Source organism: Trichosurus vulpecula, chromosome 1 (assembly GCF_011100635.1).
Source record: "Trichosurus vulpecula isolate mTriVul1 chromosome 1, mTriVul1.pri, whole genome shotgun sequence".
NCBI classification, from domain to species: domain Eukaryota; kingdom Metazoa; phylum Chordata; class Mammalia; order Diprotodontia; family Phalangeridae; genus Trichosurus; species Trichosurus vulpecula.
The window spans coordinates 381,347,517-381,375,357 of record NC_050573.1 but is presented as its reverse complement, the minus strand read 5'-3'; the positions used below and the strand labels follow the sequence as shown (position 1 = coordinate 381,375,357).

At 45.0% G+C, this 27,841-nt stretch overlaps 1 protein-coding gene across 2 annotated transcripts in view; it reads left to right on the top strand.

Annotated features, from left to right (window-relative positions):
* The first annotated feature begins 4,020 nt into the window (after positions 1-4,020).
* SMAD7 (SMAD family member 7) overlaps positions 4,021-27,841 on the top strand; it is a 34,813-nt gene continuing 10,992 nt past the window's right edge. Inside the window, exons 1-3 of one of the 2 annotated variants that reach the window (XM_036740953.1) lie at positions 4,021-6,304; positions 7,728-7,781; positions 15,173-15,244. In XM_036740953.1, the coding sequence (XP_036596848.1) occupies positions 5,653-6,304; positions 7,728-7,781; positions 15,173-15,244 (778 nt within the window). In that variant the 5' untranslated portion in view covers positions 4,021-5,652. Of the gene's footprint in view, positions 6,305-7,727; positions 7,782-15,169; positions 15,245-27,841 lie in introns of both variants that reach the window. The other variant, XM_036740952.1, reaches the window with a different exon arrangement.

Below are 27,841 nucleotides of genomic sequence, written 5' to 3'. Positions count from 1 at the left end.
GAACCCAGGTGGTTCTGAATCCAACTCTAGCACTCTCAACTCTGCCACCTCGATGACATCAGATTAAACTTTTGTCACATCTGTGAAGCTTGCCTGCCACACAGATATGTATGTATATATGTATATGTATTATTTATATTCCTATTAACAGGAGAGAGATTAACACAATTTTCCAAATTTTTTGAAATGAGAAAACTTTTTTGTTAAGATTCTCAAGTTAGCCAAGAAATATGCTAGTGGTAGGACATTTGTTTTCTATTTATTAAATTCCATCCTAACATCTGATGGCCAACCTCACAAAATGTTAGAACTGGGAAAAGATCTCAGAAATAATTTAGTCCAATCTCTTAATTTTATAGATGAGAAAACTAAGGCCCAAGTAGGTGAACTGACTTGCCTACGTCATAGCTATTTAGTAACAAATGCAGACTCCAAATGCCATATTCTTTCCCTTAGTAGGCTGCCTTTGGAAAGTAAACCTGCCTCATTTTTTTTTTCTGAACCCTTAAGAGTAGTATTCCTGTCTTATTTTCATAATGCTAAGGGATTCTCTTGTTAATACTGAGCAGGAGACTAAATTGACAACCTGAATTGTCAAGGTCCAGATTCTTCCCATCTCTATTTCTTCTGTGTGTAACTTGGCTAGATTTCTGATTAAAACTCGTACTTACTTTGTTGTTCAGTCGTGGCTGACTCTTTGTGACCCCATTTGGAGTGGCAAAGATACTGAAGCACCATCAAACCGGGTTAAGTGACTAGCCCAGGGTCACACTGCTTCTAAGTTTCTGAGGTCAGATTTGAGCTCAGGAAGATGAGTCTTCCTGATTGCAGGTCCGACACTCTATCAACTGCACCACCTAGCTGCCCCATACATGCCAAGCTATTTCATTAGACCTTAGAGTTGGAAGGAATCTTAGATGGGGAAAATTAAGATCAAGAGAAGAAATGACTTGTGCAAAGTGACACAGACTTGATGTTCAAATTCAGGTATTTTGATTCCAGATCCAGGGTTCTTTCCACAACAAGGGGGTACCTTCCCTATTTTCAATGGCAAGTTTAATCCAAGTACATAGCTTAGAGAAACGTTCTCTAACAGCATCTAGGCTTTCTGTAGACGGATATACCCATTCACAGCTTCGCAGTCCTTGAACACCTTTCAGAAATGTGTCTAGATGATCTCTGCTAGAGGACGATCACACAACCTAAAAGGATAATGTGTTTGGGCTATTTAGTTTTTTTCACTCACACCCCATGCTGTCATATAATTTGAAGTTACTAAAATACCTGAGAGATCTCTTAATCTCAAGGAGTTAACAGTCTAGTAAGGGAGATATACAATTTTTGCTTTCTAATAACAGCTTAAAGTTCACATTTCTTGTTCAGTCAGATGAAATTCTCCCATTTTGAATATTTACTTTTTAAAAACTCACATTGCTATTTGCTCCCTGTATATGTCAAGTGGGCAGCTAGGTGGCGCACTGGATAGAGTACTGGGCTTGGACTCAGGAAGACTCATCTTTTATGAGTTCAAATCTGGTACCTACCAGCTGGGTGAACCTGGGCAAGTCACTTAACCCTGTTGGCCTCAGTTCCTCATCTGTAAAATGGGTTGGAGAAGGAAATAGCAAACCACTCTAACATCTCTGCCAAGAAAACCCCAAATGGAGTTAAGACAACAGTTGTCAAACATGCAATTTTTAAAAATCAACAAATACTAGGCATTAATAATGTTTGTATATGAATTTGGCAATATCAACTGTCACCTCCCCAAAAGGATCTTTTCTGATCCCCTTCCCCAAGCTTTTTGCAGTCATTCCTCCACACCCTAACAATCCCTTGTATTTAATATATATTTAATATTTACTTATCTATATCCTTGTTATTTTTCCCCTCTAGACTATAAGCCCATTGAGGGCAGAAAATATTCTAATATTTGTCTTTGTCTCATAAAGGGCCCCTTGAAACTGCACTAGGAGCAAAAGTTTGTTGAATTGAATAGAACATTTGTCCCATATAAACATTTTATTAAGATTCTCTGAATTCCATGTGACCCAGGGCAAGTTGCTTAACCTTTCAGTGCCCCAGGCAACTTTCTAAATTGCAGAAAAGGTGAAGATCTGCTTTGGAAGTGGGAGTTCCTTCCAGGAAGCTCCGTATCCAGATACGATCAAAGGTCCAGTCCAAAAAGGGGGGGTGGGGGGAATCATCTGAACGTTCAGTTCTATACTCTTATCAGCAACTTACACATTTATTAGGGCTGGCTGCTTAGGTAGTTCGGGAGTAAATAGCACTTCATGTTTTCGGTGTCTGCAGCACTTAGCATAGTGTCTGGCATATCGCAGGCGCTTAATAAATGCTGCTAGTTGACTTACTGAGGAAGTATAGAAGATAAAATTCCTGATCCTCAGCATCATAACATATAAGAGAAGCCATCATCATCCATGTCACTAAGGGCATGTGTTGCTATATGCATTTCTTCTATAGAGCCATACATTTCAAGGCAGCCGATTCAACCTTCGGTTAAGTTGTGCTCGTGGGGGTTGAATGTTGTGTCTACATATTTACTTACGAAATAAGAAATTTGCAGGTCACTACCTCCAGCACTGCCTCCCTCCCTCCCTCCATTCACCCACCTCTTCGTGTTGGGATTTGCCAAGATCCAGTACAAGCCCCACTCTACACATCACAACCCTAAACACATTCCAGAGCTGTTCACAATACACACTTCCCATGTAATCACCGAAACAAGAGCGTGGAGGAGAGCGAGAGAAGACTGAGGTCACATTCTCGTCCGGCTCCCCACCCCTTGGCCAGAGCTCTGCTCGGTCCCCTCCAGTATAGACTTCCTGGGGCTCCAGTCCAGTCCAGTTTTAAATGTCTTCTTAAAAGAGGACAGAGCTCCCTCTTCCTCCCTCGGGAGGCTGCTGCGCAACAAACCCAATAGATCTCACGGTCAGGACTCTCGATCTCTTTAAATGAATGAACTGGGCTGGGGGGGGGGAGGAAAAATTTTGGGGGGGTGCAAATCCTATATTGTACAAGGGCAATCAACACCCAGACTAGTCTGCTGATGCAACCCCATTCTTGACTCCTTTTTTTTTGATTTTGCTTTTAATATTTTCTCTTTGCTGTAACTCTTCCTGCCCACCTCATTTTATATATGTGTGTATGTATGTATATAGCTATACGCACACACGCACATATATAGGGAATTTTTTTTCTCTCCACCTCCTCTTTTCTTCCTTTCTTTCTCTTCCTTCTCAGTTTCTCTTTCTCTCTCCTTCTCTCTCCCCAGAATTCAGGAGGAGGGAGTAAGAAGGGAAAGCTGGGGTGGGGGGGGGCGGGGAGGGTGGTAAGGAGAAGAAAAAGAAATAGCTTTTAGAAACCCGATCTGTTGTTTGCGAAACACAATCGCTTTTTTTTTTTTAAAGCGACAGGGTGTCTAGACGGTCACGTGTCCAGGCCGGAGCCGGGCGCGCCACTGCGCAGTGGAACCAGCGAAGCAGAGAGAGCCAGGGAGAAGTGGGAGGGGGGGGTGTGGGGGAAGGAGGAGGAGGAGGAGGAGGGGCGGGGGAGGAGGAGGAGGAAGAGAAGAAGGGGGGTTGGAGGGAGAGAGAGTGTGTGTGCAGGAGGCGGCGAGCTTCAGACACACATACATACACACACACACGCATACACGGGAGCTAGGTCCGCGAGTAGAGCGAGGTGAGAGCCAATACAGGCTGGAGGCAGGAGCTGTTCGGAACCCTCACTGTCCCCCTCGCCCTCCCGGAGTCTTACCCTCCCCTCGGGATTGCAAAGCACCGGAGCCCGGCTCCAGAAGCCAAAGGCAAAGACTAAGAAGAAGGATACCCCACATTAAAAAAAAAATTCCCCTCTGCCTCCTCCTGCAAGGCAAAGCCTGCTGGTCCCCTCCCTCCCCAGAAGAAGGAGGAAAAAAAAAAAACAAAAAGGGAGGAGAAAATAGGAGAGAAGAAGGGAGCCCAAGCTTTTTTTTCTTGCTGCTTGCTGCCCGGCGCATTGGGAGAAAAATAAAAGTCGAAGAGGCCAGAGAAGAGAAGGAGGCGGAAAGTAAGCAGCCACCCTCGAGGGAGCCCCGAGCCCAGACAAGCGACTGCCTGCCGTGCTTTTTTTTTTTGATCTTTCCTCCTCCTCCTCCTCCTCCTTCTCCTCCTCCTCTTGCTTGCTTGCGTGTCTGCAGCCGAGGCGAGGAGCCTGGGCGAGGAGCAACCCTGAGAGGAGGAAGACACCGCTGCAGTAGCGTTTGCTAGAGAGAGCCAGCCAGCCTGCGAGCTAGAGAGCGAAGCCGACGCCAGTCTCACCTCCTGTCAGCCTCGGCATCACCCCCTCTCAGATCTGTTTTTTCTCTCGTCTCCCTCCTGCCAGCCGTGGGGCCTGGAGGAAGTGGGATCTGGGTCCGGGCGGGGGAAGCAGGGCTATCTCTCAGAGATCCACCTCGGAAAAACCAGGAGAGCCAGCGAAGGCTGGTGTATATTTTTTTGGAGGGGGGGAGTGGGTGGCTCTTTGTTTTTTTTTTTTTCCTTCTTTCGCTGGGGTGGTGTAGAAAGGAGGAAAGACGAGAGATTCACTTAAAATAATCAGACGAGCATGGTGGAAGAAGCCGATTCAAAGCTTTTTTTGGATTAAAAAAAGATACATATACACATATGTATGTGTCTTTGGCAGAAGAAAAGGAGAGGAAGACGAACAGAGCTCCTAGAAGAAAAAAAAGGATGTTAACTCGTGGATACATTTTTTTCCACCAAAAATTTTTTTGTGTTACTTTGTAAACGTTTTTTTCGCCCTTCCTTTTTTTTTTTTTTGAAAACTCCAATACAACCGGACGTCCCCAGGGCTGCGCCTTGCAGTGGTGATTTTTTATTTAGAAAATTTGAGTCCCCCCTTTTTAATTGAAAAATAATTTTTTCGCCAGGCACCTCATGCGGGGTGAAATTCATTTTCTTCCCCTCCCCCGAACCTTCGTGTGGATGGAATTCGTGGAGATCCGGTTACTAAGGATATAGTGCAAAAAAAAAATTAAATCGCGTGCCTGCCTTTTTTTTTAATTGCCAGCTTCTCCTCACCCCCAAATTAAGTTGCTTAGAGGAGAAAAGAGCATTTTCTCCTGATTCAATCAACGAAACAAAACCTTAAATTTTCCTTTTCCTGAGGTTCTTAGCCTCAGTAAGGAGCTGAGGCTGGAGGTGTTGACATTCAAAAGCTACTCCTCTACGTTCTGCGTTTGGGGGGCAGTGAGGAGAGAAGGGAGAACTACCCCTCCTGAATCCCCGTTTTTTCTCCCTTTTTCTTTGTATCTTCCCTTGGTCAGCCCGGTCTGTTTCTTCTGCGAGGCTGGGCGAGACGACCTGAATCGGGTGCCAGTGGAGCGGGGTGGGGAAGCCGGAGAGGAGCGGTCCCTCCCCTGCCAGGCCCCCCCAAACCCCCCCACTCCCTCCGGGCTCCGAGAGACTGGCGCATGTTACGGAGCGTCCCTCCTGCCGCTGCCGCTCCTGCCCGGGCTCCTGCTGCTGCTGCTGCTGCTGCCGCCTGCGACTGCTGCCCCAACTCGGCGCCCAAATTCTTCATGGTGTGCGGAGGTCATGTTCGCTCCTTAGCCGGGAAACGACTTTTCTCCTCGCCTCCTCGTCCCGCATGTTCAGGACCAAACGATCGGTGCTCGTCCGGCGTCTCTGGAGGAGCCGTGCGCCCGGCGGGGAGGACGAGGAGGAGGGCGCAGGAGGAGGCGGAGGCGGAGGAGGAGGAGGGGAGCCGAGGGGGGAAGGGGCGACGGACAGCCGGGCGCATGGGGCTGGAGGAGGAGGCGCTGGTAGGGGTGGTTGTTGCCTGGGCAAGTCGGTCAAAGGTGCCAAAGGTCACCACCACCACCATCACCACCACCCCTCCTTGGGCGCCGGCGCTGCCGGAGGCTCGGAGGCGGAATTGAAGGCGCTAACCCACTCGGTGTTGAAGAAACTGAAGGAGCGGCAGCTGGAGTTGTTGCTGCAGGCGGTGGAGTCCCGCGGGGGCACCCGCACCGCCTGCCTCCTCCTGCCTGGCAGAGTGGACTCCAGGCTGGCGCTGGGGCAGGGGCTGCCCGCGTCCCCTCTCCAGACTCAGCCTACCCAGCCTCAGCCGCAGCCATCGTCTTACTCGCTCCCCTTGTTGTTGTGCAAAGTGTTCAGGTGGCCAGATCTCAGGCATTCCTCGGAAGTCAAGAGGTTGTGTTGCTGTGAATCTTACGGAAAGAACAACCCGGAGCTGGTCTGCTGCAACCCTCACCACCTTAGTAGGCTCTGCGAACTAGGTAAGGAGTTTCCACTTGCTTCAAGTCTAGCTTTTCCCCTCCCCCGTGATGGAGCAAACAGTTTTGGGGTAAATACTTTTTACAGCTGTGTGATTGCATTCTTTTCACCCTGCATAGCTAGTGGCGAAAAATGCTTATAGTGAGGATGCGTTGTGGGGGGAACCCCGGGGGAGGTCTTGGACTGAGGTGTGCTGTGTCTTCTTCCTTTTCTGCACTCCTCAGGCCCGTGAGTAATAATTTGACGTGAATATTATTCATGCAAACCGTACTGTGCATATGGTTCAAAATTAGAGACCAAAAAAGGGGGAAAGTGCAAAAAAAGTATCCTTGCTCCCTCTTTGCCTTTACTCAGAAAAAGGAGTAGGAGATGTCTTAGGATGCAGACTAATTGATTCCAAGAGAAGTGGAAGTGTTACTTGCGACGTGAATCTCCTATCCCTTGGTAAATAAGAAAGTCAAGTCTGGTCTGTGGGACTGGGCTACGGGGATAGCAAAGGCTGCTTGAAAAAAGCTATCTATGTACATAGCCTGCTATAGATTTCCTCCTGAATTGAAGAAGGAACGAGAAGCCACTGGGACATTGGTATTCCAATTTTTCCCCCTCCTCCGGAAGAAAGGGAGAGTCCATACAATTACCGGCTTTGGTATTTATCAGTGACATTTGTTGCCCCTTTAGAGAGCTGTAGTCCAAAAGGATTCTTCTTAAAGCACTATATAATAATCGTAAGCTGTCATTCACTCCCCCCTCCACTAACACACACACTCTCTCTCTCTCTCTCTCTCTCTCTCTCTCTCTCTCTCTCTCTCTCTCAATCTCTCTCTCTTGTTTTTGGTGAACCGTAGCATATTGATTTTGGAGTGTTTTCTAATTTAAAACCCCGTTCCCATTGAAGTTGTCCCAGAGTTTAGCGCGGCTGCTAGAAACTTTCTTGAGTTCTTGGGTGGTTGAGTTGTGAAATGGAAATCAGCTGGTGGCAGGGAGATCGATAGGATTTTTCTGCTTTTTTCTTTATGTTTGGGTGTGTGGTTAGGGGAGGAGATGAGTGTGGGGTTATGGGGAGGGATGGGAGTGAAGGGAGATTTTCTTTCTTTCCCTCTTTTCTGTGAAATGTTCTACGTGCTGCTCGGGAGGATTATCCTGCAGTCTGAATCCGTGGTGATTTCCAGAGCTGGAGTGTTTCAGCTGAGCCAGGGAGGCCGGATCAGACAGTCAGAGTAGCAGATAGCAGCGAGTCTGGCGCCAGGCGGCCTCTTTTGTTTATCTGACAGCAAAATATCAAGGCAATCACCGCCTCCCGGCCCTGCCTCCAACCCCCAGAGCTAAGACAAACAGTTTTGCTAAAAGAATGCCACTGTTATCATAAGTTTCTATCTCTTTTTCTCATGGCTCTGCCTTATTTTCTCTTTACTTTTTTAATTCCAGAGTCTCCCCCTCCTCCCTACTCCAGATACCCAATGGATTTTCTCAAACCAACTGGTGAGTAGACGATTTTAAAGTACATCTAGTGTCTTTAGGAATAGAATGGTTAAGCCCGGTGTGTAGTAAGGGCAGCAGGGAGTCGTTATGCTTATTGAATACAGAATGTGCTCCTCATTTTTGGAAGTTTGGGTTATTCCCAGCAACTTTGTTAGGGCTAAGAGACTTTTTTCCAGGCTTATACTAGAAATGCTCTAAAATTGTTCCTTTGAAGTGTTTTTGCACTCCATGACCTGTAAGTTTTAAAATGCATAAGCTGTTATTTGCACCAGAAAGCTTCAAGGGAGTCAAGAGGTAACAAGTTTTTAGAAGAATTCAAAGATTTCTGAAGTGCCAGTGCCCAAAGAGTAAGGAGGGGGCCCAGAACTTTCACAAACTCCCGCACTTTTTTCATTTTGATGGCTATAGGTTGGTAACCAAGTGGCCAGAGATAATGTTATTTTCTAAGGCTGCAAACTGTGATTTGCAGTACAGTTGAGTTTTTAGGAAAACAGCAACACCAAAAAAAAAAATCCTTCCCCTTTTCCCTGTTTTACTTCCTATCCCTAGTCACCTGTAAGTCAGCCTTCTCCCATGTTTCCTTAAGAATTCTTGGTGGGGGCCATAAAAGTTTCTCAGCCTTGTTCTGCATGCCTGTTGCTTTATAATTGAGTGGCAGGATGCCAGGGCAGAAGCCCATTTGAGGCTGGCACCGGCTCTGTTGCGGTTGTCTGCATAAACTTCTGGTTGGCAGCAGGCTTGGCCCTGTGTTGATAAGTAGGACTGGCATGGTAGAAGGAGAGAAATGCAGGGGAAGTAAGAATGGTGGATAACATCAGGGAGGAGTCCCAGTTTCGTGGAGCCACTTCATATCTCTCTGAAGATTAATTGGCGAAAAGTATTGATTGTAGCACAATTGTCTTTGTGCCCGTGTCCCAGTGTTGGAATTTTTCAAGCTTTTACTTGACCAGACTCGTGGTAGGAGAAAAAGAGGCATGTTAGACCTGAAGAGGGGCAGAGGTGGGGGGAGGTGGGTAAGCAAGCCTCCCTAGAATTCTCCAAATGTCTTCTGAGCATCTTTTAACCTTCTGGAATGAAAACAGCTCTACCACATCATGCGTTTTGTCTGATGGAACTTCTCCTAATTAAAAGTTTTGCTGAGGCGGAGTCATGAATGAAAATACTTTAATGAACAGTGTTCCTGAAGCCCAGATTCCACCGCATGGGCCTCCTCCTCCCCATCTCCCTCAAGTTAGAGAGGCATTCCTCCCTCCCCTCTAATAAGTGGCCTACGGAGCATGTGATATTTTGCTTTCGATTTACAAAATACCAGATAAATGGTCATTAATGTAGAGATAACTTAGAGCACTGTGTTCTTAAAGTGTTAACTGAAATTGACCAGTCTCTAACTTGCCAAAGAAGGTTACCTGACTGGTTTATAAATGCTCAAGAAAAAGGGGCAGTGTGATAAAATAGGAAAAGCTCTGGACTTGTGTTAACAGACTGGGATGTCTTGATATGTGACCTTGGGCTACTGACTTCACCCTCTAAGCCTCAGTGTCCTCATCTGTCAAAAGAGGACTAGATCACTAGATCAGTGATTCTTTATCTGGAGTCCATAAACTTGTTTTCAAAAATAGTTCTAAGTATACTTCAATAGAACTGGATATGGTTTTTCCATTGTTAGCTTGCAGATTTTATGCCTTTAAAAGCATTATTCTGAGGAGGGATCTCTAAGCTTCCAAAGACTGCCAAAGGGATCCTTTAAAAAAAAAAACCATAAAATCCTCATGCTAGGTGCTGTCTCTGAGGTTCCAGCTAGCTTGGATTATCATTTCCTTCTTAGATTGGGTTTATGCACACTGCTAATTTTTCCCACACTTGGTTTTTCTTGGGGTTATGAGGTTTGCTATTTTTTAATTAATAAAATTTAGCATCACCCCTTGACCCTAGTGTGTCTCCCTCCCATTTTGTAAAGGGGCAAACTAACATCTTGAAGCTTCTAAGGAAGGCAGGCCAGCTGCCAGCATAAACCTTTAGGAAAGGGGAGTGATTGCCCGCCTGTATGTAGGCATCCTGCAAGGAGACTAGGATAAATCTATTAACAGGATTTAAGTATCCAATTTGCTATTGCCAGTACCTCATTTTCAGTTAGTGGAGTGATACATTTATTCATTAGCAAGTGTTGACATTAGGTAGCAAAATGTGTGTAAACAGACAAGCCACAAGAACATGAATGGGCTACTTCGAAAGGGGGAAAAATGTTCTCTAGATCAGCCAATAGGAAATAATCAACCCTGCCAATCGGAAACTCAAAAACAACTGGTTACTCACCCAAAAGTTTTTGTTCAGAAAAAGGGAAAAAGTGTGTGTTGTGTGTGAGAGAGGGAGAGCTAGAGAGGGCACTTGTTCCCTAAGAATTTGGGGGCAGTGACAATGAGGAGAGGAAGCCCCAGATGAAAGGGTCTGTCATTATAAATGGCCATTAAAGAGGCATACAGGTCTGGGACTTCGCTGACCTTTTACTGACAGCTCTTGGGGAGTGAGTGAAGGGACACAGAGACAGAAGGGGAGGGGAATTGGCCTGCTCTGTGCTGTCCCCAAGTTTCATCAACACCTTGTATATTTCTGAGTCTCTTTGACCTGGGAATTTCATTCTCCCACATTCTTAAGTTTCTAAGCCCTAGGTTGAATTTGTTTGTCTTAGGTTACTAGGTGAGAACGAGGAACATGGTTTTACAATGGAAAACTGTTAAAATCATAACCAGTTTAACAACTAAGAGAGTCCCTACCCTGGAGACTCAGGCTTGGGAAGAGGATGTTGGAGGTGGGGGGAGGGTTGGGGCCCTGGGTAAGGCAGGCAGACAGGCATTTCTTTGGAAGAGCTATAGGCATCAAGGCTGGGGAAAGCCATTTTATTGCTATAGTTAAAAAATAATCAACTGCAGTTCACGATTGCTAGAGCACAAGGCAGCTTCTGTTGGTGCTTAGTTTTCTGGCCTGTGTTAGGGCATCATCACTGGCCCATGGTCCCACAGCTAGCTTTTGTATAGCGATTTAGAGTTTACATCATGTTTGTTATCTCAGTTGGTCCTCAACACAACCCAGTGAGGCCAGGTGTTGTTATAACCCATTTAAAGATGAAGAAGCTGAGGCTGAGAGGTTAAGTGATGTACCTAAGCTCACACACAGCTAGCTAAGCATCTGAGGCAGTATTTGAACTTAGGTGGCTGTCTATTGTGAGAGTATAAGGAGTGTTGGATGTGTCCACCTAGAGAGAACTGAGTTAATAGGCTGCTTCAGTTGCTAAGCATGACTAGATGGGACTAAGGGTCACAGGTGTGTGTCCTTTATCTCTCTAGAGGGCTTAAGTTGTCTCTTGCCTTTTGCTTCATCTCTAACAAAATTCTGAAGGCCAGAAAGGACAGGATTGGGGGTGGAGGTAGAGGCATGTGAATTAGGAAGTATTGATGGGTGAGGTTTTGTTTCAGTGGAGACACTAGACCTCTTTCTTTGCCCTCATTGCTAATCTGGTTTGTAGGGCAGTGAGCTTCAAACTTGTGGCAGAGGAGGAAGGAGGGAGTATTGAGCTGGTGGCCTTGGTACTTAGTCCCAGCTCTGTTATTAACTAGCTGCGTGTTCTTGGTTTTTCCTGGCCTCAGTTTTTTTGTCTGTAAAATGAGAGAGTTGGGAGAGGCATAAGTCTCATGGATACAGATCCTGGCTTAGATGTGGGGTTCAGGTCCTCCTTCTGATACTTAGTGGCAGTCTGACTGCGTGAGCACGTAGTCACTTAACCTCTCAGTGTTTTAGGAAACTCTAAGAATAAGTTGGGGAAGAGTTTTCATCTGCCCTGGTAGAATGAGTTTCCTTACCAGGAGTTGTCGGGGTTCTCCCCTTGCACTGCCCCCCGCCCCCCCAAGTAGAGCAGATAATTGCCAAGGCTACCTTCAGTTTTAATGCTGTGATCAGAAGACTCCTGTCACAGAGAAGGCAGGGAAGAGCCCCCACCATACATCACATCCCTCTCAGGATTGGCCTGGTTAGCTAGTTTGGGTCCATGCTGCATAGACCTGTAGGCAGCTTGAAGATATCTGTTCCTAGTACTGCTTTAGACTTTTCCCTTTAGGCCTCCCAAAAAATTTGTGAGAGAAACTCTGCTGACTTCTGCTTCTCTCATTGGAGTTTTGAAAGTATTGAAAAGATGGCATTGTTTCTACCTTGGTGCCCATTGTGGGGAGGGGGCTAGTTAGTAGAATCCTTCAACTCAAATCTGTTTTCCTTTGTGACCTGTTGGCTTCCAGAGGAAGACCTCTGACCTGAGAGGTCAGGGCATTTCCAAGGATCTGTTGAGGCACGTGGAAGGAAATGATTTCTGTTTTCCTCACAGCCTCTTGTACATATTAGTTGCTTGATAAATATTGATTGTTTTGAAGACAGGAGTGACTTGTGCTTTGGGGGCCATGGTCCTGAGTTGAGTAATAGGCAAGGTCAAGTCAGTGCTTTTCTTTGGAGACTTGCCTTTGAGGACCCCGAGGGATGAGTTCCACTTTGGTTGGGTTTTAGAGGCAGCTCCTCCAGGCACCCCCCAGCCTTCTTACCACTACTACATGACTGGTCTTGAATCAGAATCCTCCAAGGTAATCACTTAACTTCTCTGGACCTTAGTTTACTTATCTGTAAAATGGAGAGAGGTAGGGGAGGACTTAAGGTGGCTAGATGGCTCAGTAGATAGAGTCCTGGGCCTGGGATCAGGAAGATGTGTGTTCAAGTGTGATCTCAGATAGTCACTAGTTGGGTGATTCTGGGCAATTCACTTAATTTTTGTTTGCCTTAATCCACTGGAGAAGGAAATGGCAAAAGGCTTCAGTATCTTTACCAAGAAAATTCATCCTGGGTCACAAAGAGATGGACATGATTGAACAACTGAACAACAAGGAAAAGACTAGATAGCCTCTGTGGTACTTTGCAGCTCTGGGTCTGTGATCCTCTGCTATATAAGGAAAGAGATTGTGACATGTTCGGTTTGATTAGCCAGAGGAAGAGAGCCATGGGGTGGGAAGTCTGGATAGCTGAGCTGTAGCCCTGACTCACTGGGTGGCCCTTTGGGCTAGTCACTGAGGCCTCAGTTTACTTCAGGGTGTGTGTCAAACCAGGTATACTTGGCTATTTCACAGGGTGGTAGGGAGAACTAATTAACGTTTGTAAATCTCTTCCTGAGATCAAAGGTGCTGCCTAAGTGCAAAATACTATTTCATAAAAACCCTTGTGGTTTGCCAGTGTAGGGCCAGGTTACCTTTGATCTGAGACATGGTTGACACCCTGGAGGGTACCACTTCTTCCCTGAAGTGTTTGGGGGTCCAGGTTTGCCTGTAGTGCACATGGTACCATGGGGTAAGAAAAGACTATATGAAATGGGGAATTTGCTCAGTTTCTAGATATGATTTTGGGGACAGTCTTTGGTGGAGGGAGGAGGATGTAGAGGAAAGGGTTAAAGAGCCTGTCTCTTTGGAACATAGTAAACTCTCCACCAAAGGCATTTAGAAAGTGTAGGGTATACAGTATTTCACAAGTAACTTCATTTCCTGTCTCCCCTATTGTTTTCCATTTGATTAAGTGTATCCTGTTAAACTGTATATTCCTGTTATGAGTTATACTTTACCCTGATAAAATGAGATTACACACACATTCTTCTTCTTCCCCCCCCTCCCCACTTGCCCTGCTTTTTAGGAGAGAATTCTTGAAAAGGAACTTTGTCATGGGCTAGGAGGAGACTGCTACAGTACTGTGATAACCCTGGATAGTAGAGGGCAGGAGAGGGAGAGAGGGCCAGGAAGGAGGGTGTAGCCTTCCTTGTCTAGAGGTGGTTTAAACTCAGGACAATATACTTAACCAAGGGGCCAGCCAGTTCCTGGTATGGAGGATTCTCAGTTAGCCTTGCTAACTAAGCAAGGCAATCCCAGCCCTGGGGCAGAGCTTGGAGGTTAGCTTTTGCATGTTCTTACCATACTTGTTAGCTAGAGGTCTGTACTACAAGTTGAGAATATCATCATACCTTATGGGGGGGGGGAGAAGTTTTTGGAGGAGAAAGGGCCTATACTATCCAGGAGGCACCTAATACCCCTATGAACGTGTAGCATTTCTCCTGAGTCAGTGTTGCTATTGGGATTGGTCCCATTTCAGGGACCAAGAAATGAATTATGAGTTGGTCATGACTGGGTCCCCCCATTGACTTGCACCTTTGTTACATGTTTTTTTTCCTTGAGGGATGAGGAGAGGGGACAGTTCCTTGAGGTCAGTGACTGTCTAATCTTTTCATTTGTATTTCCAGTCCCTACCTTAGTGTTTTAAGCTCACATTGTAGGCACTTATTAATGAATGTTTGCTTCTTTGGGGATGGGGGAATCTCTACCTGAGATTCCCCTGAAGTATAGGTGGATTTGGTATCATCATTAACATGGAAAGTTTATTGAATGTGTTAGTGTTGGGCACTTGGGATACAAAGAAGCATGAAAGGTTTACAATCTAGCTGGGAAGATAGGCTATAATATATTTTAAGCATAACTGCCAAGACAGAATCTGATAAAATGTTATGAGGCTAAGTAAAAAGGAAGGGGGGAGACCAAGGAAGCCTTCACCAAGATTAGAGGTGAGCTAGGCTTGCAGTATGCATAGTATAGAGATTTTTGAAAATAAGTCTTTTTTCTCTATTTCTTTATTTGTCAGTAAGGCATTGAGAAAAGTTGAGTCCAACCACTTGTCCAGCCTACTGAATTATTTCTCCCAGGTTATCCACAGCTCAAATGGGCTATAGCCCATTCAATAGATACTGTAAACTGAGACCCCAGGGAGGGAGAAGGAAGACAAATTAAACAGCAAAGCTAGTGAGCAAGAAGCTCCAATTAGCAAGCTTTGAGTTCTGTGAAGAACTCTGGGCACAAGAGTAGTGACCAACTCTGTACAGTAGTCTAGTGTTTTCCCTTGGAAGAGACTTAATATTTAGACATAGTTTGGAAATGGTTTGTGTAGCAGTATATACCCAGAGTTTGAGTAGGGGGAAGCAGTCTAAACTGCCTTTGACCTTGGCCCCAAAAGGAAAGATGGCCGACTTGATTTCTTCAATGGAGAACTTGTAATAAAAGAGATTCCAGTCAGTCTGTAATTTTGCATGACTTGACTAATGATTAACTGGGTAGCATGGAGCCCAGACAGGGGTGACAAACTAATGTGGTCCGTCTCATGATGTACAGCAATCCTGGAGCAGACAATTAGTGATAAGCATCATTTCCTGGAGTAAACAGTTTGGAATGTATGGTTTCTCTTTAACACTGTTTGAGTATATGCTTAAAATAATAATAATCTCTCCCTTTTTTCTTTTTACAACTGTCTTCTTACCACTCCTGATGCAGCAGAGTGTCCAGATGCTGTGCCTTCCTCCACTGAAACAGGGGGAACTAATTATCTGGCCCCTGGGGGGCTTTCAGGTAAGACCTGTTACTTTATTTACCCAGCTACTTCCTGACCCACTTGGAAAAAAATAGACAAATGGGATGGCCTTTTGGTTCCTGGTCTGACTTGTGGTTACTTTATGTTTAAGTGTGTTAACTGGGTGGATGGATACCTGGTAGCAGTTTGTGCCCCCTGTTGCTAGACCAGTGCTGAGGGTTTTTGTCGTTAGGTCATTGGGCCAGTTCTGTAGATGTTGTAAACTGAGGCCCCAAGTTGGGGTTCTCCAGCGATTCCCCATAAGTGTTAGTTTGTTTTGAAGCCATCTATTAGAGATTTGTGCCCCACCCCACTTCTGCCATAGGTGTTTTCTACTCTACCAATTTGAGGGTCAGTTATTGTTGTGGTACTTTAGAGGTCTGGTTAAGGTGAAGTGGATTGTTTTCTGTAGGCCACCCCCATTACTGTGCTGGGTGAAAGGAGTAGTAGGAGAAAATTCTGAAATACAGGTCCAGAAAAGATGGCAGGGCAAAGGACTTGCCCAGTATTTTTGGCAAATGGGCTAGAGAGGCTGGTGGTCCCTTTGAAATGTTTTGCCTGGTAGTCTCAAATTTGGAGTGTTTAAACCAATAGGATAACGGGGGGGGGGGGGGGGGTTGTTGGACTGGTGCCCTATCGAAGGCTACTGAATTAGAAATAGTTTCTGTGCTGCCTGGCCCCAAGCGAATGAGTGACAGTGGTGTATATGAATACATACATACATACATACAAATATATATGTATAGAAAGAGAAATCTATATATATTGATAAGAAAATATCATAGCTAGCACTGGATGTATAGTGCCAACTTAGCTTTTTCTACTGGTGATTTTTAGGTGTACCTCTCTGTTTCTGAGGTTCTTTAAAAAAAAAGATTAAACAAAGAGGACAATAATAGGTCATTAGCTGGTTATCTCAAGAGCTAGCAAGTCCCAAGCTAACAAGCATTGCCAGGCCTTTCTATTCTGAGAGCCCTTTCTCCTTCTTAAGGGAATCTTGGTTGCTTAAGATCCAAGTGTGGAAAGTTAAAACCCACTTAGTGTATCCTGAAGGCCCCTTCCCCTTTTAAGTCAGCCTGTCTTTCTGAGCAGGATTTGTTGCATGGTTATCCTCCATTTATTGCTCTAGGGCAGGATTGGGGGATGAGGGTGTCTACTTAACTCACTCCCCAACACCTCTAACCACTCTTCCCAAGTCCCCTTTTCAGGAATTGCTGTTGGTGTGGCTGTCTTTCAGGAGACCCTTGTTTGTTTTTATTTCCCTGTAATATATATCCTGACCGATTTGAGAGGGAGTGTATTGTTTACTCAAAGGCCCTAATGAGAACTGAAGTTTAAAAAGGGGGGGAAAGGGGAGAAGGTGATTGGAGAATAGTAGGTAGGTTATGTCGGGATCAAGAGAAGGAAGAAAAATCCAACTTGTTGATCTTCTCTGCTTTTTAAGCCTGGAGAGGGACCCCAGAGACAAAAAGAAGGCCAATAAGAAAGAACCAGGACAAAAAAAAAAGGCAGCATAGTAAGGATGTTGTTAGATAATTTTGTTTTTAAAATCATGAAATATGCAGGGAGGAGGCCCTGTTCCCTAGGACCACATGAAATAAGCAAAGGAAGTAAGTAGTAGCTTTTGAAAGGGGGCTCTTCGAGAGGTTTGTGTTATTGATAACATCTTGTCTGTCTAGTCTGCTGAAGGAAAGGGTGGGGGTAGGGGGAGGAGGGGGCCCCCGGCTACAGGAAATGACACAACTGGCTGGTTGAGTGCCTTCTTAATAAGGGGGCTCTCTAGGGTTGCTTAATCTTTAAAAAGTGGCAGCAAATATTTTCCATCTCTTCTCCCCTTCCCTCCGCCCCCCCCATGGCAATCCCAGTTCTCTGAGGGTTTGGTGCTCTTTTTGTTCCCAAAAGATTTCTCCAACCCCGCAAAGAAACTTTTTTTTTTTAAACAATCATTAACCACTTTTTTTCCCCTTCTCAGAGAGGGTAATTGCAGCCATTTAGTTTAATGAGGAGCTGATACCGGAGTTGTGGGTTTCAGAAGGGGGATGGGCCAGGGGCTTGGGGGACTTTAAAGCAAAGGCAAAAGCTGAGGGCTTCCACATGAAAGAGCACTTGTTTTGAATTTTAGGTCTTGATTGACTAATTCCCAAGGCTTCAAAGTTCCAACTCAGACCCACCTTTCTTCTTTACTTAGGGAGATAGAGCATTAATTAGGTGCATTGTCAGGACAACTGCAAGTGTAACTTCTCGGCTTTGGAGAGAGGAAAATTACCCTGGTAGTGGGGATGCAGAAACTGCTTTCTAGGTGGGTCTTATTGGGTTAAAAAGGGGGAGGGGGGTGGGGAAAGCAGCTTCACGAACTGTAGTAGTCAGAACTCATCAAAAAGATTGTATGAATGGCCCATCTCCAGGGCTTTGAGTGCTTTCAAATAGAAAAACCCCAAACCTCTCCTCCTTTTAAGAAGTTTGTCTTTCCATTCCAACTGGGCAGGGTGTGTCTTCTCTGCAGATGATGAGGAAAGTAGCCTGGTTATAATGTCTCCTAGGATCTTAAGGATGTGGGGTGGGGGTGGAAAGGGGTGTTTTAATGGAGAAGTTGACTGCTTTGTAGGGAGGGGAGAGCAGTAAAAAGTTGTCTGTAAGTGTTCTTCTCCACCTCCCTCACCCTTGAAATAACCAATCTGACTGTCTCTTTCACATGCCTTGTGCTCTGTTTTCCTTCCTGGCCTAGGCGTGAGCAGGCTTAATGAATGGGGCTCAGTTCAGGGTGGGAGGAAGGTCGGGGAGGCCGGAGCCAGGGCCTTGATTCTTTTGGCAAGGGAAGAAGGAGAAGAAGGGGGCGGGTGGGAGGGGTGCGGAGAGCTGAATGTGAAAATGAAATGCCTTTGGGAGGTCTTCACAAAGGAACAGTCCCATGCCCACATTGACCTGCCAGTCAGTGTTCTTGCCATTTCATTCTGTATGAATGAGATGCTTTAAAAAGGTAATGCTCCCAGGAGAAGGGCTCCTGTCTGTTGTATTTCAAATATCCCAATAATTTTAAAGAACCATAGCATTTATTACTAAAGTCCTTCCCACACATAGAGCCTCATTCAGTTTAGCCCTCATGATGGTTCTCTTAGAGAATAATGATAATCTTGAGATTCCTCAAAAGAAAATCCTCTTCTTTTCTCTCACCTTGATTTTTTTTCTTTCGTTTCCCAAATTAGAGTCATCAGCAAACCCACTGTTGCAAAAAGGGAAGAGCAAGTTGCTAGCAGGGAAAAAGGGACCTTTTCTTTTTTTAATGCATTAATCCATTCTGGAAGCTGGTCTTCATTTTTGACAGATCTTTTAGACAGAAAGATCACTCGGCTTATGCAGGTCCATATGAGGGATGCAAACACATGACACATGGCACCCACAGAAAAGGTTCATTAGAGTAGTCTGAGTTATCCCCCGCTCTGCCAAAGGGATAAGTAGATTGTTATAAAAGGGTCGATTTCTCTTCCAAGATTCTTAAGTTTTAAAGGGATTTTTTTAAGGGGGTGTATGGGATTTTAGTCCTGAGATTTGTTCTAGTGGAGTGAGCTGAGCTGTGTAGATAGGTCTCATTTCTCAGTGGGGATGGGTCATCTTTCAAAAAGTCAGGAAACTTCAGAGAACATTCTCCTTATTCACTGGGGAAGTTAGGAGTTTGACTCAGCTATAGAAGCCTCATCTTATGAGGGAGGGCCTTGGAGTCCGCAGGAAACTGCTTCATTGAATATTGGTGATCAGGGAATGAAAAGACTTTTCTCTGGGAGCCCTCACTTGTATCACTGTTTAATTAAGGAACAATGTGTTCAAAATAGACTTGTCTGCATCCACCTGTGTCAGAAAGGACTTAAGTTCCCATGCTAACATTAGGTTAGCCTATATCCATAGGGATGTTAGGAAGAAAGCACTTTTTGTAAACCCTTAAAGTGATATATAACGACAAGCAATTAATTATTTACTGTCCTTTGATCTGGGGATGGTTAAATGGGGACCTCTTACTTGAAGAATTCTGGGTATATTCCTTAATTCAACTTTGGGAGCTGGTAGGACCCCCTATTCCAATCGCCAAGATTCTGAGGCTAGACAGTCATCAGCAACCTTTGTTTCTACTTGGGTATCACTTTACTGTTAAATTTATAAAGACCATAGATCTATGTTAGCTGGATGACAAGTCTCCTGATGGATTTTTAAGGGGGACATAAAGGGGGTAGACACTGAGGACCCCTCGAATTTTGAATACTGACAGGTATCATTAGTGGGTTGTGTTGAGGCCTTCCGCAGTCAGGTTTCCTCACACTCTAGGCAATATTCTGACTTTTTTAATGGAACATATACATTTCACCTATCTTTTGGAACAAAAGTTACAAAGTCTGGTTGACTCTCATTTCATTAATAGTATAAATGACAGGAATGTATCATTAGGCCTTTGAGGCCTACTAGTATCTCAGGAGGAGCACCTTCAATATGTATACACACATATATGTATGTATATACACACATGTATATACATGTATGTGTATATATGTGAAAATGCACATATATTTTTCATATGTATATGAAAATATACACACAGAGCTGAAAATAGTTCACAAGGAAGGTGCTCTCTTGTCCTCACTGTTAACCCTAGGAACCTGGGGCTCAGACAGAAATGCTTAGGGAGAAGGATTGTTTGAAAATTCCCAGCTAAAGCTCAGGTCCCTTTCTGCTTTCTTCTACCCTATCCCCTCTAATCACAGGAAATTTTAAACTGTATGTGGAAATATAATTTAGAATAGAGTTGGCCTAGACAACTGAGGTGGAACCAGTTCTCTTATCATGGCACCTATTTTTGTCCGAGTGGGTTAGAGACAACACCAACCAGTGGGTTGCAATTTCACTGAGGATAAATTGCATCCAGACAAACTTTGGGGGTTAGAGTAGCTGAGTTGGGTGCATTTGAGGGTTCTCATTATAAATTTAGAGCTGGCAGGGACTTTAGAGGTCTACTAGGCCGGCCAGACCCCTCCTTTGAACAGATAAAGAAAATCAGGCAAGAGGTGGCATCATTTGGCCTTTTCTTTGTTAACCTGTTGAAGCATAAATTGTATTTGACTCTTTCTTCTGGTATAGGCTTGCCCATTAGACTCTCCCCTAGTTGTACCTTCCAAAGGGGAGGACTTTCAGGGGTTAATAGCCATATGACAGCATCTGAAGAATCTAGAGCAAGCCCAGCTGCCAGGCCAGACCAGAGGCATCGCAGTTCTCCTCACACATCATCTGACTGAGGCAGAATGTAGCCAGGCCAGTGAAGTGGGGGAGATACTGGGCCAGAGCCAGGTTTCTGTGTAGCTTTTGGCCTCTGACACTTCATTCTAACTCCTCCTCCTCACAGGCCTTTTTCTTGGCAGAGTTCTTTCAGAGGCAGGGTGGGCTTCTTAAAGAGCAGTCTCTGGAAACAGCCAGAATCCCAGAATTCACCAGTACAGTTGGGGAAGGGGGAAGAAGGAAGATGGAAGTGCTGGAATGGGTGGGGTTTTGGGTAGTGTATCTGTGCTGAATAATTCTTTTAAAAAGTCATTCAGTATGATCATTTAACCTCAGTGGAGACAATGTGAACAGCAATAGTCTTTCAAAGGAGATTCATTAACCTGCCCTTTTGGGGGAGGGGTGAGGTGAGGAAGACATAAAATGATTTCTTTGTTGGATTTTCCTCAGAGTGGCTTCTTAATGCAGGAGCAGGATGGTTATGTGTTCTTAGGGGATTTCAGATATATGCATAGCAGACGTTCGAAGTAGGAAAGTTCTCTTGGATTTATTTTTCTAACCTAACTTTTTTGCCAGGGGAAGTTCACCAGATTTTGTTCTGTTCTCTATGTATTTCCCTCCCCCCTGGCTCTGCCCAGTCTGGTTTCTAAGGTCACTGCTGTCCCAGCCCATGCTGCAATGATGATGGCCCTCCATTGACCATTAACTAAGGTTAATAGAAGGGTTATCTTCAAAAGTCCCAGAGTCAGGGTGACTCCCAAATTGGATGGTATCAACTCCTCCTTCTTTCTGGACAGAGCAAGGGCCCAGGGGTCAATGCTAACATCTCTTGGGCTGAAGGGCTTCAGAAGATGAACCTCTGGTCCCTGCTGTCCTCCTTACCTTGTGACCTGTGTTGGGCGGGTGAATACTATTAATGTAACAGGCTGCTAGGAGGTCATCTCTGGCAGGACCATCTTTCCCTTTCTCCTTTCTTTCTGGATTGAATAACCAACACAGTAGCCTGGCTGCCTGCCTACTGTCACAAAGTGGCTTCCTTTCTAGCTTATTTTCAGCTTGAAGATATTATTAACAACTGAGGCACAGCTCTCAATTTAGTTAACACACAAAGAAGTTTAAAGAAAAATCTTTTGGACCACTTCATTTCTACCCAAATCTTGGGTTATTTTCTCCCACTTCTAACCTATTCTGTTTTCCCATTGGGAGTATGTGAGCCAGTAGCAGAACATACCTGGGACAGTGATTAGTAGTTATAGTAAAGACTTTTTTTCCTCTGCTGTATAGTTGTCTGGTATAAACAGGAATAGGTGTTTTTAACCATCCCCTTGTTAGAAATCTAACAAATGGTCTCAGACTTCATTGGGGGTGGGGGATGGGAAGGAGTTATGGGAGGGGGTGCTCTGCTGGGCACATAGGTGGGGAAAGGGACTTTCTATTGCATTTAGGACAGTGGTTTAATATAGGGTGATAACTTTCACCTTGTAAGTTAACAGGAAACATTGGGACAAGACAGGAAATTGCATCATTCCTTTTATGAGAAAAGACCTTAAAAAAAAAGGCAGCTATTTGAGAAAGGTAGTCTCAGAGAGAAAGCAAGGCTTTCTGTTTCCCTCTCCCCCTCCCCTTCACTCCCACGAGAACTTTCAGGTCATTTTCTTTAAGAAAGAGGCTGTTTGAGGACTTTATGTTATTTTTATTATTTTAAAAAATATTTTCCTAGAAGGGTCACCTTCAGTTGAAACGTTCCTGCAGCCTTATTTCTTAGTTTACTAAAGAATCTTTCATGACTTTTCCAGCTTCCTTCCCCGAATGGTGAGGCCAAGCCAGCTCTTGGCTGGGAGCTAATTTTGGTTTGGCTGCTCAGCCCTCAAAATTGGTCCCCCACCCAGTGTCATTATCTTGGTTTTAACTTGCAAAAATGATTGGGGGGGGGGGTGGAAGGCAAGGGTTTGCACTCATGCCCTTACCCTTTTCACCTCCAAGTTGTCTTCAATGCTGGGTCCTCATTGTTTTGCATGTTTGCATTTATATATATTTTTAAAGCATTGCTTCTTTCCTGCTAACTTCATCTGTTTTCTTCCAGTAGTTCCTTGATGTTCCCTGAGACTCTTTCCAGGGCACCAAGTAGAACTGGAGTACAGCTGAAAAGGAAACTTGAGGGTTTCAGAGTTCCCCTGGAAGTGCTGTGTTCTAGCTTGGGCTCCTAGGGGAGTGAATGGTCAGGGTGCCCCAAGGGTTTGGGGAGCCATTCCGGGTGGCAAGGTCCACCTAAAGACCTAGCGGTAGGAATTGCCGCAGCAGGCTATTTGCAGTTAACTAAGTCCTCACCATTAGGTTGAGGGATGCAGGGAGGAAGAATTTACACATCGCTTGGTGTGAGAACCCAGTTGTTTCTACTTTGTAGGAGCTTAGTTTCTGGAAGTCTTCTTGCTGGTGGCACCTCTGCTATGGGGTCCCCTGCCCTTAGTTTTTTCAGTTACACAGCTCAAGTTGAGCCTTAAGGTATCTGTATGGAAAAGTGTTGTTGAACATCTTGGTGAGGGTGAGAGAATAGAAGGTGGGTCCAAGCAGAAAGAAAGCTTTTGGGAAGTTGAGAAGATGGCAAAGTAGGACTCAGAGATGCTCCCCACACCTGTTAAACTCTGTCGGATGGCGTGAGCCTCACCTGGGGTAGTTGTGGGTGCTTGGTTGTCTGTCTGGGAAGTTGCTTCAATCAGGCACGGTCTTTGCTTTCTGTAATAATACCTAACGTTTCTATTAGGGTTTTAAAGTTTGCAGAATGTTTGCATTGCATCTATTGTTTAATCATCACAACAATCCTGTGAGCTAGGTGCTCTTGTTACCCCATTTTGCAGATGGAGAAACTGGTTGGGAGAGATTTGAGTGACTTGATCAGGGTCGCACGGCTAGTGAGTCCGCTCTGCCACCTAGCTACCCCTGGCATGAGGACCAGAGCTGGATCCGTAAGTGGATCCATTTGGCTGGCATCTGTGGTCAAAAGAACATGGAATTTGGGTTCAGATCCTGGTTCCTTGTTACTTACTTCCTGTGAGTTTGAGCAATCCACTTCCTGTCTCTTGTCTCTCAATTTCTTTCTTTGTTAAATAAGAGGGTTGGACTGGATCAGCTGTGAGGTCCCATCCCGCTCTGGTTCCAAGGGGGATGGCAGAAGAAGTCAGTAGGCCCCCAGCTGTTCTTGTATCCTAATGGAATTGAGAGTCACAAGAAAACATGGCACTTAGGACTCTAAGGAGGTCTTGGAGGTTAATTTGGCCAACCTCATCGTTCAGGGTTGTGAGACTTAATGTAAGGAAATAGGCCTGGAGGGACAGCTTTTTCTATCAGCTTTGGCCTGTCTGAAAGCTGGTATTGGGTGGCCCCAAGGAAATAGAGGCTAGCAGTAAAAGGGACAGTTGGACAAATGGCTTTTTTGCCATTAAGGCTTGGGCTGTGCTTTTGTGCAACATTTGGAGGAGGGTCATGAGGACGACAATGGTTCAGCATCCCTAACCTAGAGCTGAAAGTCATACATCTAGGAGGGCACATAGGGTTTTAGGGTAAGAAAAAGGACGTATGCAAGAGGGGAATGTTGGGCCCCTCTGCACTTCCCGGGCAAGCAGGGATGGGCAGTAAAGTAAAGGGATGGGTAGATAGAGGTCTTCCAGTTGTTTCCACCTCTTGATCCTTTCCTTTCTCTCAATTTTTGATTATCAGGTGACTGCAGATAGGTACAATTATTTTTAAAAAGAACTAGTCCCAAATGCTGAGTAGTGAGTATTTGTGTACATCTGAGGATCTCTGTTGAACCAAGCCCCACCCTAGTAAATGTAGCCCGGTGGTGGTCATGGGGCACAGTCGGATATTCATTAGCATCTGGAACAATATTATTTAATGCCTCGATAGTGCAGACATGAGAGAAGGGAAAGGAACTGGGGATCCCATATGTATTCAGCTCTGGTTGGAGTCCCCTTCAGTGATGAAGTTTGTGCTTTAAGATTTATGGGTCTCCATGGCAAGAAGCTTTTTCTGAAAGTTATTACCAGACCTGTAAGGCCCCACCTCCCTGTCCCAAATTGGATATTACAAAAAGTCACCCAGTAACCACAGCAAGGTATTTCATTTTTGTGCCCACCCCCTACTGTCCTTTTACAAATGCCCCAGCAGATCCCTAAGTTCTCTCATGACACTCAGTGAATACTCAGCCAATAATCCTCTGGAATCCTCATAGGGAAGCAAAGACTGGAAGCTGGAGTTAGGGGGAGGATTCCAACCCAGTTCTGTGTGGTAGTTTCCTAGTTGAGAATTTCTTTCTCAAGGCAACTCAGACATCAAGGCCTGTGGGTTCCTGGTGGCTTCGAGGTTAGGATCGTAGATAGATTTAGAGTTAGAAGGGACCATAGAGACCATCTACTCAAACCTCATTTTACAAATGAGGAAACCTCCTCAGAGACATAATACATACAGGTGATTAGAGTGGATATTTGAACCATATTTGAGATATTTGAGACCCCCAACTTCAAATCACATCATTCTTTTACATTGCTTAATCCTGACTTTTCACATTTATTTTTTGTTTTTTTTGGAGGGGGGAAGGCAGGGCAATTGGGGTTAAGTGACTTGCCCAAGGTCACACAGCCAAGTGTATCTGAGTGCAAGATTAGAACTCAGTTCCTCCTGACTCCAGGGCTGGTGCTCTACTCACTGTGCCACCTAGCTGCCCCCACATTTTGATGATAAAGATTAAGGGTGCTTTGTGTTCATGTAAGAGCTAAAAAACAAAATAACATAGCCCTTTTTCAGTGATTCCTCCTACCTCCCAGCCCCCCAGGTCTTTCCATCATTAGATCATTGAAATCATCCAGAAGAACTTTTTGAAATGGGGGTTGGTCAAGGAAATTTTTAAAAAGGAAAGGTCCAGGGCAGCTTGGTGGTGCAGTGAGTAGAGCACTGGCCCTGGAGTCAGGAGGACTTGAGTTCAAATCTGGTCTCAGATACTTGTCACCCTTACTATCTGTGTGACCTTGGGCAAGTCACTTAACCCCAATTGTCCTGCCTTCCCCCCTGCAAAAAAAAAAAAAAAGGAAAGGCCCACCCCATTCCCCCCCCATGGAACCCTTTGAAAATACCAATAACTGAGGTGCCGTTCAGTTCTGTGCACTACTGTGCACTATATGGCATCACCAGGGAGGTGAAAGGCAAAGTCTCCATAATATTCTATAAGTAATTTGAGTCTTCTGTCTATGAAGGAGAATCATGGGAAGTCAGAGAGCCATATTTTGCAGCAGTCTTTGCCGATATGACAGATATATAAGGCTACCTTGCTAGTCTTGTATTTTGCAGAAAGGGGCAGTTTTGGGCAAAGCGTTGCAGCTGGAGCCTCTAAATGGGCCACGATCTATAGCTAAGAAGCCCAGAGAGCTTCCCCCATGGTAGAAATGGGAATTATACTTTCATTTTTGTTCAGATCACAGAGACTAATCAGTTCCTTCTGATTATGGTTTTTTGTTTTTTTTTGTGGGGGCCCCCAAACCAGTGGAACCATGTGTATGACCCTTGAAGTAATTTCTCCCCCTTGTGGGGCTCAGGCTACTCATTTGTAAAAACTTGGTTCTAGGACTAGCTCTTTGAATCTATATACATTGGGGAAGAGGATTACTCAGTTGTTGGGTGAGTTTCTAAGGACACCTTGAACTGACATTAGCTTTTGTCCAAAATTCATTTGGAGTTGGGGTCCTTAGGCAGAGGCCTTCTGGGGAAAGCCTGGCATGACATCAGAGAGCATCTACTAGGGTGTGTGGCTTAATTTCCAAAGTTATTGTATGTGTCCATAGGGACAGAGATCAGCAAATGGATGAATCCCTGACAAAGCTTAATCTTGGACTGAACTGAATTTGAGATGGGGTTGAGGACACACTGAAGTGAAGCTCGCTCTTCATGTCAGGATAAGAGAAACAACTGACGTAGAGCAAAAAGTGTGTTAGAAAAGGTAACAGTGCTTCTCTGCAGAAGCAAGAAATCCACGTGTACAATTAGCCCCAGCCCCTCCAGGTTTGTTTTTTTTCCCCCTGAGATATTGGGACATGGGAGCACAAGGGACCAGGGCAGGTGAACTCTGGTGGCAAGAGTGTGTGTGTGTGTGTGTGTGTGTGTGTGTGTGTGTGTGTGTGACCTTAGTCGTCCCCAGCCCTGGTATTAGTTCATTTGTCATTCATTTGGGGTCATGAGCATTTTGGGCTGGGGGAGTGGGAGTGGGTAGAGGGAGTCTGATCCTAGGAGGTCATGGGTGCTTTTGGGGGTGGAGGGGTGGGAGGGCCCAACTGGCTGGACAGCTTGGGTTTAGGAATAGAAGTGATTAGATTATGAAGGCAGACAGAAGTAATGATTAACTTTCTCAGTCTGCATACTGTCTCCAGTCTGGCGATCTGTTGTTTTTCCCTGTAAGTACAGCCCTGGCTTCCAGTCGACAGGGTATTAGGTTGTAAAGAAAGACAGAAGGAATGAAAGCAGGGAGTGAGCAGAGGGAGGAGGGAGGGAGAGAGAGAGAGAGAGAGAGAGAGAGAGAGAGAGAGAGAGAGAGAGAGAGGGAGAGAGAGGGAGGGAGAGGGAGAGGGAGGGAGGGAAAAGAGGAGGGAAGGGAGGGAGGGAGGCAGGGAAGGAGGAGGGGGGACCGCCTTTTCCATCAGATTCAGGAATGGAATTTATTGGCTGGAATGCAGTAAATGTTCAAAATGCCATCCCATCCAAACAGTTTTCATAATTGTTAGGGAACAAGGGGAGCCGGGGGAGGGGAGAGATGAAAAGGACTTTTGTTTCTCACTGTATTTTTCCACGTCTTCGAATGGTTTCCCTATCCTCTAGAAAAAATAGTATTGAATTGGAGCTCTGCTCTCTTTTTGGGAGTGTAGGGGATAGGAGTGGGGGAAGGGCACTGTCTATTTTTTGGACTTATAATAACTTTCAGAGAACTGTAGGTCAGTGCAGTACAGAGCTTTATTAAAAAGACCCACAGCAAAAGAATAGCTATATGGAAGGCATTTAGGTATGTAGGAAAAAATTGTCCTGTGCACTTGGACTTCTGTCTCCTTGGAATACTGGCCTATTATGCATCAGTTTTTATTGAGAATTTTTACAAGGCTTAATATGTAGCCAGCATTACCTGTAAGTTGTCTGTTTTTTCAAAAGAGAAGAGAAAGACTTACATATAGAAAGGTTGGGATTTTTTTGTTGGGAGTGCATTTGAAAATTTATTTTTAAAAGTTATAGAATTTAATAATCCCTTTCTTTAGCAGAGACAGTGAAGTGGGAAGTAGAGAGTCGTTCCCACAATGAAATGGGAACTC